This window comes from Gracilinanus agilis, chromosome 4, assembly GCF_016433145.1.
Source record: "Gracilinanus agilis isolate LMUSP501 chromosome 4, AgileGrace, whole genome shotgun sequence".
NCBI classification, from domain to species: domain Eukaryota; kingdom Metazoa; phylum Chordata; class Mammalia; order Didelphimorphia; family Didelphidae; genus Gracilinanus; species Gracilinanus agilis.
The window spans coordinates 49,418,016-49,436,372 of record NC_058133.1 but is presented as its reverse complement, the minus strand read 5'-3'; the positions used below and the strand labels follow the sequence as shown (position 1 = coordinate 49,436,372).

At 35.9% G+C, this 18,357-nt stretch overlaps 1 protein-coding gene across 1 annotated transcript in view; it reads left to right on the top strand.

The window, feature by feature from the left end:
• Positions 1 to 18,357, top strand: part of ADGRL2 (adhesion G protein-coupled receptor L2) — a 157,477-nt gene that overhangs the window by 123,350 nt on the left and 15,770 nt on the right. Inside the window, exons 3-6 of the mRNA XM_044674853.1 lie at positions 1,466 to 1,575; positions 7,209 to 7,223; positions 8,202 to 9,002; positions 17,883 to 18,179. Of these exons, the coding sequence (XP_044530788.1) occupies positions 1,466 to 1,575; positions 7,209 to 7,223; positions 8,202 to 9,002; positions 17,883 to 18,179 (1,223 nt within the window). The remainder of the gene's footprint in view (positions 1 to 1,465; positions 1,576 to 7,208; positions 7,224 to 8,201; positions 9,003 to 17,882; positions 18,180 to 18,357) is intronic.

Sequence of the window (18,357 nt, the reverse complement as noted above, 5' to 3'; positions counted from 1 at the left end):
TCCTAATAGATGAGGCTATTAGTTTCATTTTCTGAAGCCAACAATTTAGCAGTGAACTACCTAATCATTCTGAGGATTTGATTTTGATTCTTGGCTCTACTACTAACTAGCCCAAAGGACCTTAGTTAATTTTCGGGACTTTAATTTCCTAATCTGTTATATTTCAATTCTGGAGAACCTAAACTTTGTCTTATGACTCCTTCCAGAAATATATAACATTGATGTAGATGACTAAAAAAGATGTTGAGAAAGTAATGTACAAATATTGAATATGTATCATTTTTCTCAGTCAAGACATATTCAGTCTATTCTAACTTATAGGGAGATTTTTAAAGATATATATTATATATATCTGAAAGAGGTTCATCATCATTATCAAAATATAGCATTTTAATTTGTCATAACAAGATAGACTATTCCAGAGAATTATTAAATCATAATCTCATCTGTGTCCTTTCATTGCGCCAATTTATACAAAATAATTTATTAATCTTAGCATTATGTTTGGAGAAGAACATTTATACAGGGTATATTTCACATTGGCCTATGATTTTGTCTTCAAGAGTGTGAAAAATGCCCATAGTAGAGAAATTATTTGGCAAGTTGCCAAAGGCTAAACCATTGCTTTTATGACTGTATTTCTTTCCCTTTTATGGGCAATTTGGCCAGTAAATAAGAGTGTTGGACTTATAGACAGCAGGACCAAGGTTCAAATCTTGCCTCTGACATTTACTAGCTTTATGACCATGAACAAATAATTTCACATATATGTCTCATGAAACTATCTGCTTATAAACCTAGTAAGTTATTGGCAAATTCTTAGAATTGTCTCCACTGATTATTTTCTTCTTGTTTGCTGACAGTGCCTTCAGGAATACCGGCTAGGTTTTTCTGTTTTAATTTCTAAGCATATTCGGTTGGTCTCTCTCTCTCTCTCTCTCTCTCTCTCTCTCTCTCTCTCTCTCTGTCTCTCCCTGTCTCTGTCTGTCTGTCTCTCCCTGTCTCTGTCTGTCTCTTTCTCTCTCTCTTTCTCTCTCTGCCTCTGTCTGTCTCTCTGTCTGTCTCTTTCTCTCTGTCTCTCTCTCTCTCCCTCCCTACCTCTTTTCCTTTCTCAGTTCATGGTTAAAAGATTATGCTTCTATTGTTTTTTTTTTAACACTTGATAGTATATTTTGAATAACTGAATGGTAGAGAAATAAAATTTTAATAAACATGACTATTGCTTCATGCAAGATCAATTACTTCCACCTTATAGTGAATTGTACTATAATCTGTAATAAAGTCTAGATTCAGATATATTGCAAAATTAAATAGCCAGGAATTAAATTATGCTTTCTTGATACACTTGATTTTTGAACTTCGGTTGACCTAATACTGGTTGATTCATTAAGATGATAGTGAATTACATATGAAAATCTCAGTTTAAATTAACTAATTTTTCTCTTCCCCCTTTCCCCCGTTACAGGTGTAACAATCGAACACAATGCATAGTAGTTACTGGGTCAGATGTGTTTCCTGACCCTTGTCCTGGAACATATAAATACCTTGAAGTCCAATATGAATGTGTCCCTTATAGTAAGTATAAATGTTTTGTTCTTGTTCACTTCCTCTAACCTTTCCAATTGATGCTGGAACACAACTCCATGCAAGAGAAGCATACGTTTATGGCCTACAGAACCATTTTGCATGCAGAGCACTTACAGACTAGGGCCTCCAATTAGCTTCACCAAGTGTGGAAGGAAGCCATAATGTGACGCTGGCCAAGTGTCTGTCTGTGTTCTTAAGTGTTTGGCTTTTAAGGCTAGTGTTTTTCCAGAAAACAAACTTGAATTAGCTATTCAATAGGCCAGATAGAAATTTGTACTTCTGCCCAATACCAGTTGCTGACAAATTGGTTTGGCTCACAGCTTTCTAAAGAAGGAATTGACTTCAATTTTAATCGTGAGTCCCTTGAAAGACTACCTGCTGCTGTGGTTACTTTGGTACATGGTGAAAGTCACCATTGAGGAAATACTTCCTTGGTTGCTCATTTTTGTTGAGTGAGTTTTTCTTTTGCCCAGTTCAACAGCAGATTTGTCCATGCCACTAAGCAAAAATCAATATAAATGAAATACATTGAATAAAATTGTGGAAAGGCGTCTGTTGTTAGCAGCATCTTAACAAAGTCCATATATACACACACACACACACACACACACACATATATATATATATAATGAAAATTATAAGTAGGAATCAACAGCAGCATAAGAAAATGAATTCTTCATATTTCTAATAACCAGAATTTATATTTTGAAATCTTCTTTTATTTATCCAACCCCCATTTAGCTGTACCCTTTGGCTCCTCTTGAAAGCTTAAGTTTGTCACACCTATTTTTTGTGACACCATTTTGGGTCACTTTCTGTAATTACCTCCTGCCATTTTTAAAGGGACAAGTGGCTGCATGACCCATCAGCCAATATACTATTGGAAGCCAGAATTCTTTGTCAATAGTCATCCAGCTATCAACATCTTTTCCTCATGTAGAAAATCTGATCAGGGTATATGTTGAAATCATAGCATTTATCACAGCCTTAGAAACTAAAAGAGTTGAATTCTGGCATGAGACTCATCACGTTCAAAATGCCCATGATAGTGGTTATTCTTTTAACATGTTTAAAAAGGAAAAAACTTTGAAGTCCTCCCTCCAAAGTACTTTTCTACTGTTAAATTGATTTAGGATTATGGAGTATCAGTTAAAGGCCAAACACAGATCATCTTTTTGTTTCATTCTTGCTGTGTATTCCCGTGTTACTGTGAAATGGATGCTTTTCTGTGTGCGTTTTCCTTTTTTTCCCCTGTACCATTTGTAGGATTGGAAGCCTACTGTGAGCACTGATCTTTAGTTCCATTCCCCCTGTGTGTAATATTGGTGGCTTATATAATCATTCTCTTCTTGCCACTAGAGGAACTGTGTTGTTTGGAGCTAACCAGATTTATTCTGTTCCATAAAGTCGCTTTTACTTGAATTTAGCATGGTTTCAATCCTCCAATTAAAAAAGGGATACACGTCCTGACCCTAACAATGGAATGAGTCAGAGCTGCCAAGAGTTGTGTCTCCCTGGAGCCAGTCCCTGTAACCCAGACCATAGACCAAGCACAGTATTATGCACATATTATTTTCAGACTTCAGTAATTTCTCATGCTGTTTGAGAGGGGGAAAAGTTTGGAAGTCTCCTGGTCATTCTAACTTTCAGAAATTTTTACCTTTTCAGCTGTTCAGAAGTCTAGTCCATTGTGTGTGAGCTCTAAACTTTTAACACAGAACCATATTCAGAAAAGTTATTTGTTCTCTTTACTGGTAATTCAGTTCATGTTCATTTCCTAGATGTTGGCACGAGGCAGCAATGGGTCTGTGGCTTTTTCTTTCCCTCCTAATGACACATTAAGAAAGTAGAATTGTACTATGTAGTGGTGCCACACAGTTTTTATTTGTACCACTTTTTCATAGGGCTGAAAAAAAATCTACCTGTTAGATGACTCTTTTAAGATCATTCTTAAGCATTTCCAAAGCCATGATTTCTGTCATCCTTCTCTCCCTTCTCCCCATGCTACATTTAAAAAAAAATGTTGCCATTTATCACGTTCTCTATTATCTGTCCTCTATCTGCTGCTCTTTTTTAGCTCTGCCTGTCATATTTTCCTCTTCCATTATGTTTCTCCTCCATGCTCAAGTCGAATTTGCATGCCTTTTTCTACAGTTTACTGATTGGATGGAAATGATGTCATCATTAAATAACATTTGTTTTATATCTTTTGTCACGTGGCACTATGCCAGTAACTATTCAAAACAAATCCTCCAGGAACTTACAAATCCTAAAATGTGTTTTTCTTCTTCTATATTTAATGCCAAATAATTTCAGTATTCATGGCAATTTTTTAGATATGAATGAATTCAACAGGAACCATTAGCAATACTAAGGGTTTAGTCTGGTTTCAGTCCTTAAATATGCACAGAGATGCACACATCTACATGTTATATGTAATATCTGAGTACCTCATGTGTAATGACTGAACAGGGTGCATATATGTAGGCTTGAAGTACTAAATGTGCACAGAAAGGCTCATTATATGCATTCCATTTAAAAGCTGAACATCTCACATATAATTAAAACCACATACACAGATACACACAAGACTTGATCATCTCTGCAGGTAGGAGAGTTTGCCCTATTCTTTCACATATTCCCCTGAAAAAATAAGACAAGCTATCAAGTCTTGAGAAATGAAGCCTCCAGATGGCATTTTAACCCCGTTATGCCCAACAAGGTTTCATGAATCATTTTTTTCTGTATATGACTTTATTTCTAATTATCTCATCATAAAAAAAAAATCACACCATATAGTATTGCTACAAAGGTCCTATGGTGAGAAAAAATAACAAGTAGACCAAAGTCCAAAAGCATTCAGCATGACATGCATTTTGTGTCCTGGAGATGCAGTCTGTTTACATATATGTACATACACCTGCACACACACCTTTGTGATGCAGATGTATTGCCTTAGTTTCTCTGAGGCCAATTCTTTTCCTGCTTATACATGCAATCCTTTATTGACAATGGTAGGTAATGTATATTTGTTTGTTCTACAGACGTACAAATGGACTTGGCTGATTTTTGTACACTAATTAAACCAGCCTTTTTAGGACGAGTAACTATTGATATTAGGCACTTGGGGAAAGAAAGCCAATGTCATTAATTATGCTCCTCTCTTTGTGAGAGGAGCCTGGAAATTGTCTTTAACTGGGGAGATGATGCTAGAATTTTGACACGTGTATGTAGATATAAATACACATAACATATAAGGCTGGATTAACCTGCTTATTCTTATTAGGCCTCTGAAAAGCTTGAATGTGGGTTGAAATTTTAAACATTTAAAAATATTTATCTGAAATGATTCTCCAAATGTTATCCAGTTGTCTTTAAAGTTTGGATGTTGCTGCTCAGTTTTTATCAGGACAAAAAATAATACTTAATATTCAGTCACAAAATCTCCCTTCTCGATTTCTTTACCCTTTTCTGTACAGTATATTAAGATTCTGAATACCAAAAGTCAGCTTGTTTCAATTAACACAAGCATAAAGTGTTAATTTTTACATTTCTACTTAAACCTTTAATGCAATTTAGGCAAATTATATATTCACATATATGTGTGAATGTATTCATATATGTACATGAAAATATTTTACTCTCCATTCATAGTTAATGGAATTTGTAACATTTGTTTATCGACTATATTTTATTTTGGTTATTGGTTATTGACTATAAACATCTATCATCCCAAATCATAGATCGCTGTATAGCAGTCTAAAGATTTGTTATCCTTGTCATTCTGGAATTCCCCTACTGTTATTGATTCTAAGCAGGTACAATATCACTCTGCATCGAGGAATAAGTTCATGCATTATGTGCACAAAAGGAATCCTCTGCAAGTCATTAAGTAGGAATTGCAGAGCTCCAAACTGAATTTTTACTCCAATAAATCCAGACTGACAAATTATAGAGAAATAAGTGTGTTACCTGATGGTACCCAATGTGCCTGGTATATACTGAGTGCCTAAGAAACTAAACTTGTTGACTCTAGCAGAGCTGGAGGGGGTGAGGAATTACTTGTTTGGCTAAAACTGTTTCTACATGAAACTTTCTCCCCTTTCCCCTCCTCAAAAAAAAAAAAAAAAAAGCAAACTACCACCAGCAGCAGTAGCAACAAAAAACAAAAGCCAGTCAGCGTGTAGCATTCAAAATAAATCCAGCCTAAGCTTGGAGCGCTCATGCTGTCAATACAATAGGGTAATGCCTGTTGAGTTGGCTACTGCTGTTATCAAAAAAAAAGACTTTAACAATCCCATTCCTCTGGTGGTTTTATGAAACTCGGGCAACATACTTCAAAGTCTCCTAATAATGTGTAATAGTTTTTTATTGCTGATAATTATGAGGAGACTCTTCAGCAACTGAATTCTTAGGTAACTTCGTTTATGTAATAATATAATCCTTTTAAATTTGGGGGTGGGGTGGTATGTGGGGGGTGGGCATAGGTGGAGGGGGATTGCTCATGTCATGTAACTATTAATCAGGTTTGTTTTATGGAAGCATTTCCTTTTATGGAGTCTGTAGAGTTGGGGCGGGGGGAATTTGCTTTGAATGCTCTGTATGACTGTTTCTGCATGCTAGCCTGCTAATATGTGGTAAATTTGATAATGATGATAAGAGAATGTCTGAATAAGCTAACCAATACTTTCTTTCTTCCTTTTTTTCCTTGCCTACTGTGCTTGCTTTTCTCTTGTATGTATTTTGCTTACAATTTTTATAAGCTTAGTTTTTAATTATTAGATTTAGATTATATATAGTTTATTAAGGACTTCAGGGTAAAAAAGCTTAAAGAGGGTGGGGGAGGGAATAAAATTGAATAGAATTTTAACAGAGTAGAAGATCTGAAAAATAAGGGAAATTAACCACTTATTTTAACCCACAAGTTCACATCATCAAATGTAATTATGCTTGGATAAAAATGTGGCCTTATCAATATTTACAAAAATGTGAACTGAACAATCAGAATATTTTATTTTTTAATGAATTGGCCAACAATCTCCTACTCTTTCTCTCACTTTTAAAAAAGAAATCATTGTTGGATGAACTTAAGGGTGATAGGCTAAAGTGGAAAAAATAAAGCTAAATCTGTGTCTGTGTATATGTGTGTATGTGTGCATGCACGAGAGAGAGAGAGAGAGAGAGAGAGAGAGAGAGAGAGAGAGAGAAAGAGAGAGAGAGAGAGAGAAGCTGGGTAATGCATGCCTATATAAAATAGGACTTGGTGAGATTATTGAGTGACTTTGGGGAGGGGAGAGTATGTATACCATGCATTAGTGAAAGCTTTCATTATTTATTTAGGTACGCTAAGTGAAGCAACATGCCAACATATCTGTATTGCCTCTTTAATCTACTAAAATGATTGATCCATGTTCATTTATGTAACTTTAGAATCTTTCTCCTGCTAGGTTTTCCTGTTGTCTGTTTCTCTTTATCCAAAGTAGTACAGCTCTTATTCTCCCTATATTTAGCATCTATTACTAATTCAGTCTTAAGACTAATAGTCAATTTATGTTAATCTTTTTTCTTTTCTCCTTGCACTCTTTTTTTTTTATTTTTTTTCTTCCTGATGCTTAAAATAGAAGTGGAGCAAAAAGGTAAATAACCGAATACAGTCCAAACCCCAGCTCCTTGTTATGTGCCTTATGGATGTTCACCTCCTCACTCCCCTCCCCCCACAACACTCTCGATTACTAATCAGCAGGATCTCATAAGTGCACCTCCCAGGGAAGTCGACTGTTTGCAATAAAAATTTGGCTGCTAAAGCAGGTGGTGGGCTCCAGTTTCTGAAGTCCTTAGGGGTAGGGGTGGGAAGGAACCTTCTCTGTCTCTCTTCATACTGTACCTCTCTTTTTCTCACACCCTTGGGTACTTATTTGTTATTAATGTGCCATCTTGCCTGGCTTCCAGAACCCTCTCCATAGCATGCCATGGTTACAGGGTTTCCTGCTCTGTTTCTTTCACTGCTTTGGTTATGTACACTCTTCTTAATTGCATTTTCAGTATCCTTGTGTTTTATTTTTATTTTTGTTTTTATAAATCGAGGTCCCTTTGTTTTAAACCTTTCTCCTTACATTTTGAAACAACCTTCACTTGAGTTGTGAGTTTTTTTCCCTCCCTCCCTTTATTTGTTTTATTTGGGAATATTGCTTTGGGGACTTGAGAGGAGGTTGGTGGGGGGGAGGTGAGGAGTCTGGACTCAAAATGAAATACTTCCTATATTGCTAGACAGTAGCTAAAAGCCTTTGATGCATAAATTGCTAAAGCCCAAGATTAAAGAGCAAAAGTAAAAAAACACAAATAATTTCAACTTAATTAAGAATGCCATTAAGCTTTGGTTTGAACTGTGAAAATTGTCCCAATCCACTTTCTATGTTGATACATTGATCATGGTCACTTTTAGAAAGGTGGATGATACTTGCATCAATTAAAAAAAATAAGCTCTAATTTCATGCTTCTGAAATAAATCTTTCCTTCCTGGTTCATAGTCATTATAGCTTACAATTTTTGTACCTTTTGTTTGTTATCTTTTTTTAACTTTGTGTCAATTCTTGTCTTCTCTCTGTGACTGTTAGTTTTTGTTTGTCCTGGGACGTTGAAAGCAATTGTGGATTCGCCATGTATATATGAGGCTGAACAAAAAGCAGGTGCTTGGTGCAAAGACCCTCTTCAGGCTGCAGATAAAATTTATTTCATGCCATGGACGCCATATCGTACGGACACCTTGATAGAATATGCTTCTTTGGAGGACTTCCAAAACAGCCGCCAAACGACGACGTACAAACTCCCCAATCGAGTGGATGGTACTGGATTTGTTGTCTACGACGGCGCTGTGTTTTTTAATAAAGAAAGAACAAGAAACATCGTGAAATTTGACTTGAGGACTAGAATTAAAAGTGGAGAGGCAATTATAAACTACGCTAACTACCACGATACTTCTCCCTATCGATGGGGAGGGAAGACTGATATCGACTTAGCCGTCGATGAAAATGGTCTGTGGGTTATTTATGCCACTGAGCAGAACAATGGAATGATAGTGATTAGCCAATTGAATCCATATACTCTTCGATTTGAAGCGACTTGGGAGACCATTTATGATAAACGTGCTGCCTCCAACGCTTTTATGATCTGTGGAGTCCTCTATGTTGTTCGGTCAGTCTATCAGGACAACGAAAGTGAAACGGGCAAAAATGCAATTGATTATATTTATAATACTAGATTAAACAGAGGGGAATATGTTGATGTTCCCTTTCCCAACCAGTACCAATACATTGCTGCAGTAGATTACAATCCACGAGATAATCAACTTTATGTGTGGAACAACAATTTCATTTTACGATACTCTCTAGAATTTGGCCCACCAGATCCTGCCCAAGGTAAGAATACTTGTTTATTGGTAAATACTTTTTTTTTAGTAATTTATTTCAAATAGCATATTTCAAAATATGCTTCCATTTGAGTCAACCTATTGAGTTTTATTCTTTTTTCTTTTTTTTTAAACCCTTTTCATCATCTTTAAATCAATACTGAATATCAATTCTAAGGCACAAGATTAGAAAATGTTGGTAATTGGGTTAAGTGATTTGTTCAGGGTTACACAGATTTGAACCCAAGACCCCCATCTCCAGACCTGGCTCTCTATCCCCTGAGCCACCTAACTGCCCATCTTTCTTCTTTGCCTCTTCCTCTTCTTTTTCCCTTCTCTGTCTTGTCCCTCCTCCTTTTTTACTAGCTATATTTAAACAGTCTACACTTAGTAGGTCCTCTAAAAATGTCTGTACAGTGCAAGAATGAATTAGTACTGTCATAAGTCAGTGGGCTAGAGTGGTATTTTAAAATCTCACTTGGGGTATTTTTACATGAAAACAGTGATATGATAGATATTGTAAATGTCACTTTAAAAAAAAACCATGATAAGGCTTTGTCCATGATATGTTTTATCATGATATGTCAGTTTAGTTGTTCTTTGCTAAAAATAAAAGAGTTCATAAATTTAAAGCTTGATACCTGTTAGCTTTGTGCTTTCCTACCTGACTTTTGAATTGATTACAATCTACATGCAGACCTTTTAACTTCTTGGCGCCAGTGGTTGAGGGAAATGTGTGTTAGGGAGTCTCAAGAGATTTGGCAGAGTTAATGTGCATTGCCAGGCATAAATGTTCTTGAGTTTTGAAGTCCCAGGCATAGTCTTCTTCCATGTCTGCTTAGAAGGAGGAAAAGTTTCTCCGATATCTTGTTAGAAGAGAGTGACATAAAATTGAATTTCCTCATTTCTTATAAATTGATAGTAACCGTAAATCATTTTTCCCATTAGTGATTAGATCAACCCAAAATGATGACGTGGAGAGTACATACCTCATAAGAATAATTTGAACTTATCTTCTTTTGACTTTTCCTCTAATGGATAATTAACATGTGCTGTAACTATTAAAATACATGTTAAGCCTGCATATGAAGCTACATTACATTAGAGTGGATGCAATTATCAGAGCAATGCTTTTTCACTAAAAATAGATTATTTTCAGGACATGGTAAATTAACAAAATATTCTTTTATATCTTACACTTGCATCTTATTTGCACGATACATTTTTTTTCCAGATTAGTATTTTAATTTAGTGAGTTAATTCAAAATGTTTGATAATCTGGTTATTTGATAGTTTGGAAACTGAGAGGAATTATTTAAAGTTATTTAAATTTAGAATGGATTTTTTTATGTTGTCCAATAAAATATCCTTTTTTTTTTATTAAAGAGTAAATTGTAAGAAAATTTTCTCTCAAAATCTGAACAGCATCTTAGGATCAGGACTTTAAAAGGAAAAGATATAGTCACTTGTAGTTGAATTTCTAATTTAGGGTCATGATAGAGAACCCAGAGCCTGTGTCATTTCTTGTAACAGGGACAGTAATGATGTATTGACTTGTTCTCTGGGCCCCCTATCTCTAATCTGTGTCTGTCTTGACTTTGTCAGCTCCAAGCTGCACCAATAACATCCTGCTGCTGAATGCTTCAACACTTAAATCTTCCTCCTGGGTAGAGAGGCCACAGCAACAGTGTTTCTGAATCATTCTCTTAAGTTAATTTTATATGTTGCTTCTAATGCCAGAATTTGGATTGTATCCTTGACCCTAGTTGTATGGTATTGATGTTTTGTTGTTGGTGGTGGTGTTGCTGTTTTTCCTCTTGCTAACATAAAGCATTCCTCATCCATAAGTTTGTCAAAAAACTACCAGAGGAACATAGTTAGAATTTGACCTTACATTGACCCTGTCCTTACACAAATCTTTATTTATGCCTTTATCATTCTGTCAGCTGTTGAAAGTTGTCTCTTTGAAGAAGTGAATCTCTCGGTTTCTTCCAGCGAGATAAATCCGTTGACATTTAGAATAGGTAGTCAGCCAGTGTATCTAAGGCTTGGAAATAAATCTAATGAGAAATATCTGGAAGTCAACTTTTTTAAAAAAATAAAAAGCATGATATCCTTGTTAGCAATGGAGACGTCTCTGATAACATATGCATTTGTTTCGAGGAACCTCCAACAGCTCTGAGGAAAGGGCATTGGCTTTAGGATGGCCATTAGATACTGCAACTCTCCTGGGTCAGGGGAGACAGGAGAGCAAAGTCAAAGTGAGCTCATGAGTGCTTTGTGGCACTTTCCTGATTATATTTGTATCTTATGGAAGTTCCTTAAATTTTCCATTCTTGTCTTTGCTTAAAGATATATTTCGCCATTTATTCATTCATTTGTTTTTTGAATAAGCATTTATTAATTACCTACTATTTGCCCAGTGTACTGAACACTGGGGTATGCAAAGATGTAAAAATGCATTTCCTGTGCTCAGGTAATTCCTAAACTACACTTTCACATATAGTGAGGAAAAAAAAGCCTTTCATCTTTTCTTTGGGCTTTTTAGAGATAATTTATATAATTATGAAATATCCTGGCACTCATATTATTTGGATAATTTTTTCAGTGTTTGGTTTCCCCACCCTTCCCCTTTCTGTTTCTTAAAAAAAACAAACAGACAAAAACTTCTGTTTAGAATTGGTACTAAATATTGGTTCCAAGGCAGAAGAATGCTAAGGAATAGGCAGTTTGGGTTAAGTGACTTTCCTAGAGGCACACAGGTAAGAAATGTCTCAGAACAAATTTGAATCTAGGACTTCCTATCTCCAGACCTAGCTCTTTGTCCACTGAGTGACCTAGCCACCCTTCCCTTTTACTTTTAAAACATTAATTCTTTGTGACTTTGAGAGAGCAATAAATTCAATGTCTTAATTATAGAATTTAAGGTAAAATATTTCATTCAGTTATTTTTTTTAAACTTAACGTCTGCCTTAGAATCGATGTTAACTATTGGTTCCAAGTAGAAAAGTGATAAGGGCTAGCAAATAGGATTAAGTGGCTTTCCCAGAGTCAAACAGTAGACCAGATATGACCAGAGGACCCCTCATCTCTTGGCTTGACACTCTTTCCTCTGAATCATCTAGCGCCACTCCCTTCCCCCCCCCACCCCCACTGCCACTGCTATTTAATTTTTTTAAAGCTTTTGCCTAGCAATTTTATTATTTAATCCCTAATGCCAGGGCTTTTAACAAAATATGCATATAACGTAAATCCCACTAATGTCCCTGTTTGTCCCATTTTTCTGTAGCTCCCTAGCTTCCCCATCATTCCCTGCCATTTGCTCTGCAATCATTTCAAGCTCTGTGCTTTGTGTTCCATGCTTTTTGCCATCTCCATCTTCTAGAACCACTCCAACTTGGAACTTTAAGTCAGCCATGGTGATCCTAAACAGCAGTTGGGATCAAAGTAGCTGATAAAACAGTGATGGGAGAAATTAGTTCTGTGCTCTCTATCTGGAGCTGAAGCTGGCTGGTTTGACTACAGTTCACTTGGAAGCCATTTGTGTTGGCTCTGTTGCCTCCCATCTTGTATATAGTAGACCTGGCCAAAATGATGCTGAAAAAATATTTCATTTCCTTTTAAATTTTTAATAGGGATTATTTTGCAAAATGCTAGTTTATTGCTTTAGAAGACTTTTTCAAACCTCATTTATTTTAAGATAATCTCCCACATTATCAATATGAAATAGTTTTCTTCTTAATCTGGTTTGCTTTCGTCACAAATTTTATACTGCAACTCAATGGGTGATGATATTTTGACATGTTTTGAATTACTTATTTTTCACTAAAAACTATTTTAGAATTTTCACTTTATACTAGTTAGATATCTCAACCATATAGGGAAAAAATAAGGCATATTCGCTACAATCTAGGTATATTTTATTTTTAAAAAATTAGGATGTAAATAGCACAAATGTCCATTTAAAGCATTCTTATTCAGCTATTAAGTTGTCAATAAAATGTGATCAGTGATTTTGTTTTAGACATAATGGAGAAAGAGTAATTTATGAACACTCATTTTAGCTTTACAGAGTATAGGAAAGACTAGTTAGAGTGCATTGTTAACAATAGGGTATGTTCAGAGAGCTAGAGGAGAGAAAATTTGAGGCTGGAACTATAATATAAAAAGTAGATAGATAAATATAGGTATAACACTCTATGTCTGTCTGTTTATCTACCTATCTATCTGTTTGTCTGGCTCTCTGTCTTCTATTCCGTTCCTTTGGGGGGAAATGAGGTTGATTCCAAGATCTCAATTACACCTACCATAATAAATGGTGTTAATAACATCAAATGCCCTCCAAGTCCCAGTTAAATGGTGCGTTTGTTTAACCAATTTTACCTTCTCTTTTCTACTACTGCTAAGAGGGAGTCAAAAAGCCAATTTGTTTCCCCAATCTAGAAGCTTGACTAACTTTGCAATTTTCCTAAGAATAGTAGTGTATATAATATGCTTCTTCACAGGTTTGGAAATAAGCTTCTTCAGCTCTGTGGGTAAAGGGAGCTGGTGGCCTGGGTGCTCTCAAAGGCTCTCTTCAGGCTTAAAAATTCGACCGTACTATGATTTTTATTGCAAGAGTTGGGGCAGGTCTTCATGTTTTCTTAATGGTCCTTATGCTCTATTGAGGAGTTTTACTATATCTCACATTTATTCTCACCAAATACCAAATGTGTTGTTATTATGAAACCTTTTAAGTGATAACAAATTCCTGACTGAAATGCTGCCTTCTACAGCTATTTACCGATTTTCAAAAGTTGAAAGCAACAATAAAACCAACTATAAGCAAGGTTTAAATGCAGCAAGTATGAGGAATAGATTCTAATTAGATATGCTTTCCTAGAGCCTAGGAAAAATTTATACTCAGTGCCAAAGTGGGAGAAAAAGTATTCTGATTGCTAGATGGATTTTTTTTTAATACTGTTGACTGTTTTAGACATGGAATCAGGAAATCTTGAGTTCAAATCCTCCCTCAGAAACTTACTAGCTGTGTGACATCTTGGGCAAGTCATTTAGTCTCTCCCAGCCTCAGTTTTCCCATCTGTAAAATGAGGATAGTAATAGAATTATTGTGAGCAGGATGAATTAACATGTAAAGTCCTTTGCAAACCTAAAAATATTAAATAAATGCTAACTGTTAAGTTAACTGGTAGGTGATGAAGTGGATAGAGCATCAGTCTGAGGTTAGGAAGATTCATCTTTCTGAGTTCAAATTTGGTCTCAGTCACATACTAGTGGTATAACCCTGGACAAGTTGCTTAAACCCTGTTTGCCTCATTTTTTTCAAATGTAAAATGAGCTGGAGAAGGAAATGGCAAACTACTCCAGTATATTTGCAAAGAAAACCCCAGTCATGGGGTACACAAAGAGTTGGACACGACTCTAACTACTGAACAACGACAACTGCAAATCATTATAATAGTAAAAGGGGGAAGTATTAATTTCAGCAGTCGTCATAAGTTCTCACGTTTTTAAAAATAAATATAATAGCTTTGGGGTTCAGCTTTACCTTATTCACTTACACGTGCCATAACAGTTTCGTGGTGGGGATGGAGGGAATGGATTCTTCATTGCCTGGCTGGTTGGTTCAAAATGAGTTTCTTCTTCCACTAAATAGCTTGTCTTAACTTCCCAATCATAGAAATTATAAATATTTAAATGATTTCGCTTTTAGTAATATGTTACATAGTCTCCTTAAGTGCTTTTTTTCTTAAAAGAAGAATTAGTATGTAAGTTAGAGGGAGACAAAATGATTTTATAACATTGGCTTTCAGAGGGGAAAAAAAAGAACAAAATTGGCCATATTTCACCTCTTTTGAGTATCTTGAAATGATGCTTAAGTTTAGCTAGGGATAAGAACTGGATGTGGAATTTCTTTGCTGTAAGGAAAACCTGATTAAAGAAATGCTTTCTACTATTTCAGATTCAGACATTCTCTGCAACTTAATGTGTTCAAAAAGTTGTTAAGGGGGGCAGCTGGGTAGCTCAGTGGAGTGAGAGTCAGGCCTAGAGACAGGAGGTCCTAGGTTCAAATCCAGCCTCAGACGCTTCCCAGCTGTGTGACCCTGGGCAAGTCACTTGACCCCCATTGCCCACCCTTACCAATCTTCCACCTATGAGACAATACACCGAAGTACAAGGGTTTTTAAAAAATAAAAAGTTGTTAAGGCTTTGCCCAGGGTCCCACAGCCACTCTGAACCCAAGTCCTCTTGACTCAACTACTCTTTTCAATTTGTGGTGGTTAAGAATCCTGCTATTGATGTCTAATTTTTTTTTTGGATAAGGTTGCCACAAGCAATGGAGAAACTGTGAAAAATGAGAGTGTCATCATTAAATGATAGTTCATGTTTCTACATCACTTTGGGGTTTCCACAGTTCTTTACTTATACCTTATTGTGAGGTATGTTTTATTATCAACCCCATTTTACTGATGTAGAAACCGAGGCTCAGAGTGGTCTCATAAAGGCTGACGTGTCAAGAGTCAGAATCCAAACTCAAACCTCTTTGACTCGAAGTCCTATCATCTTGCAGCTATCCTATGCAGGAATGCTAATGGGAATATGATTAACCAACATTTCCGTAACTATTATAAATAACTAATAAGGAGAAGGTGTGATGGGAAACATAACAGTGTGAAATGAAGAAGCTTTTGCCTCTTTTCTCCCCCCTTATCCACTCTCTTCTCTGCTCTCCTGCCTGCACCCGAGCCCTAGTTTGAGCAGCAGTGACTTGACACTTTGGCAAAGATTGTGATGTTTTTGACAAATGTTAATTGAGAAAGCACTGAAAGCCTGACTGCATTGTAATCAAAAGAAAATTACAGAGGTTTCACAAGATGTCAGGCAAGTGCTTAGAGAGGAAGATAGACAGGTTCGAATCGGTTCTTGAAGCAGCTGGCTAGGCATGAAGCTTGACTCCAATATGGAGGCAGCACTCAAACAGTCAATAAATTATGCCCTGGAAATAAAACACATGCTCAAGAAGTTTCTGTTTGGAGGTGGTGAAGAAAAGCGGAAGCAATGATATGCACTTACAGTTAGTGAAAAATGACAATTGTTACCTAAGATCCCCACAAACAGGTGCACACAGCTAGATTTTTTTTTCCTGATAAATTCAGTGTGCTCTCCTGATTTACTTTCTTGATATAATCAAACCTGTGCTCAAATTATTTTATTAATTTAAATATTTTAATTAAATACATAAATTGAAATCAGGTGAATTAAACTAATTTTTTCTGGGCAATTTTAATCTTCTAGTTTGGACATTGGAGTTTTTTTTTCAGTAATTGTAGGGGGAAATGCCTGACTTTCTCGAACTAAGCCATGAAAGATTTTTTTTTATTTTGATAAAACAATATTAAGGCTGGAAAAATCATCTCTTTCTTGGTGTTAGCAAAAAAAAAAAAAAAGAAAACATAACCTAATTGCAAAGACATTTTTTTCATGTGTTTGTGTAGAAGAATTTAGAGCCAAGAATATGGCTCTAACGGATGACAAAAATAATGCACTGGTGAATTTTTAGCTTTGTAGCGTTTCATATCTAGCTATTTCTGACAGTTTTAAAGTAGTCTTATAGGACTAAAAATAGCTTTGCTTCACTAAGTTCCTGCTACTTTAATCATAAACAAGGTGTAACTTTTTTAACTTGATAAAACAAAACATTAAGTGATTTTATGTTTCAAATATTTTGTGCTATTAAATTTCCCTTTAAACTTTTTAAAGGACTCCATAGGATTGTGTGTGGACTTCAAATTCAAGATAATATTATCTTGACATAGGAGAATAAATTATATACTAGCCTCTGCCTGGAATTAGTTGTTCCTTCAAATTGACTTTTATCAAAACTAAGAGTGTTAAAGCCTGAGATGATGATAATGTACAGAAACAGTACAGGCTTGCTAGACTTTTCTTCTGTTTGCATCTAATCAGGCGTGCTGGAATTCTCTCAAGCAAGAATGACTGCTGGGTGGGAAGATCTAGCTACTACAGTAATTGTTTTCCTGCAAGGTGTAGAATGGGTGACTTGAAGTTTTTCTAGGTTTTTTTTTTGTTTATTTGTTTGCTTTTTTTTTTTTTTTTTACTGCCCTAGTTATGTACAGGACTCAGATTTTGTTGATACATCACATTTGACTGTTTACCAAACAGGAGCTTAAATTACTCCATTATCCTCTCTTTCTAGGCTGAATGGAATTTGGTTAATCACATTTTTCATTGTTGTCATGTAATTCCTCCTGGGCTTCAGAAGCACCAGCATCAGTTTGTGTTAGTGAGAAATTATAAAGAGGTAGTAGTAAACTAGTCACACATATTTGACTACTAAAACCTATACAAAAGTGCTACAAGATTATTAATTTTAAAAGCCTAAAACAGTGGATTAAAAAAAAGCTTTGGGTCAGAAAAGACCTAGGTTCAGTTCTTGCTTTTGACCCATACAAAGGCAAGTCATTTTATCTCTTAATGTCTTATTTAACTCCCCAGGACTAGAAATTTTGTTTGAGTGCCCCTGGCTCCATGACTGGAAGGAGTTGCACCCTGGTGCAATTGTAGAATTAGCAAAACAAGCAAAAAACATAGGTACACCCAAGTCAGAAGCACGTCCATCAAATTGAGTTTAGGAACCTTTTGAGGCTTTGGGGGAATCTATAATCTAACCAATATGGAGACACTTATCCACAGAGCATCTCTTAATCCATCCACCTTCTCATTCTGTACATCAATATCCTTCCTCTACAATTCATATTAGAGAATAATTGAATTAAATTGTCTTTTTTTTTCTACTAGCGTTCTCAGTGATTCTTTCTCTTGAACCTTTGAAAAACTGGGATTAACATACTCATCTTTTTTCCATAGTGCCTACCACAGCAGTGACAGTAACTTCTTCAGCTGAGCTGTTCAAAACCACAGTATCAACCACAAGTACTCCTTCACAGAAAGGCCCCATGAGCACAACTTTAGCTGGTGGAACAAAGGAAGGAAGCAAAGGCACTAAACCTCCTCCAGCAGTTTCTACAACCAAAATTCCTCCTGTAACAAGTATTTTTCCCCCGCCAGAAAGATTCTGCGAAGCTTTAGAAGCCAGGGGGATTTGGTGGCCTCAGACACAAAGAGGAATGATGGTTGAACGGCCTTGTCCCAAGGGAACGAGAGGTATTTCCTGTAAAATATATATTTTATATGTATTTATGTACGTGTGTGTGTATACAGACACACACACACAAAGTCCTGATGGATAGAGTAGGTGCTGAAAGCATCATGGAATGGCCCCATTTTGAGAGGACCACTTCCAATGGCCATATTTGTCACGTCTGATAATCCAGTCTATAGG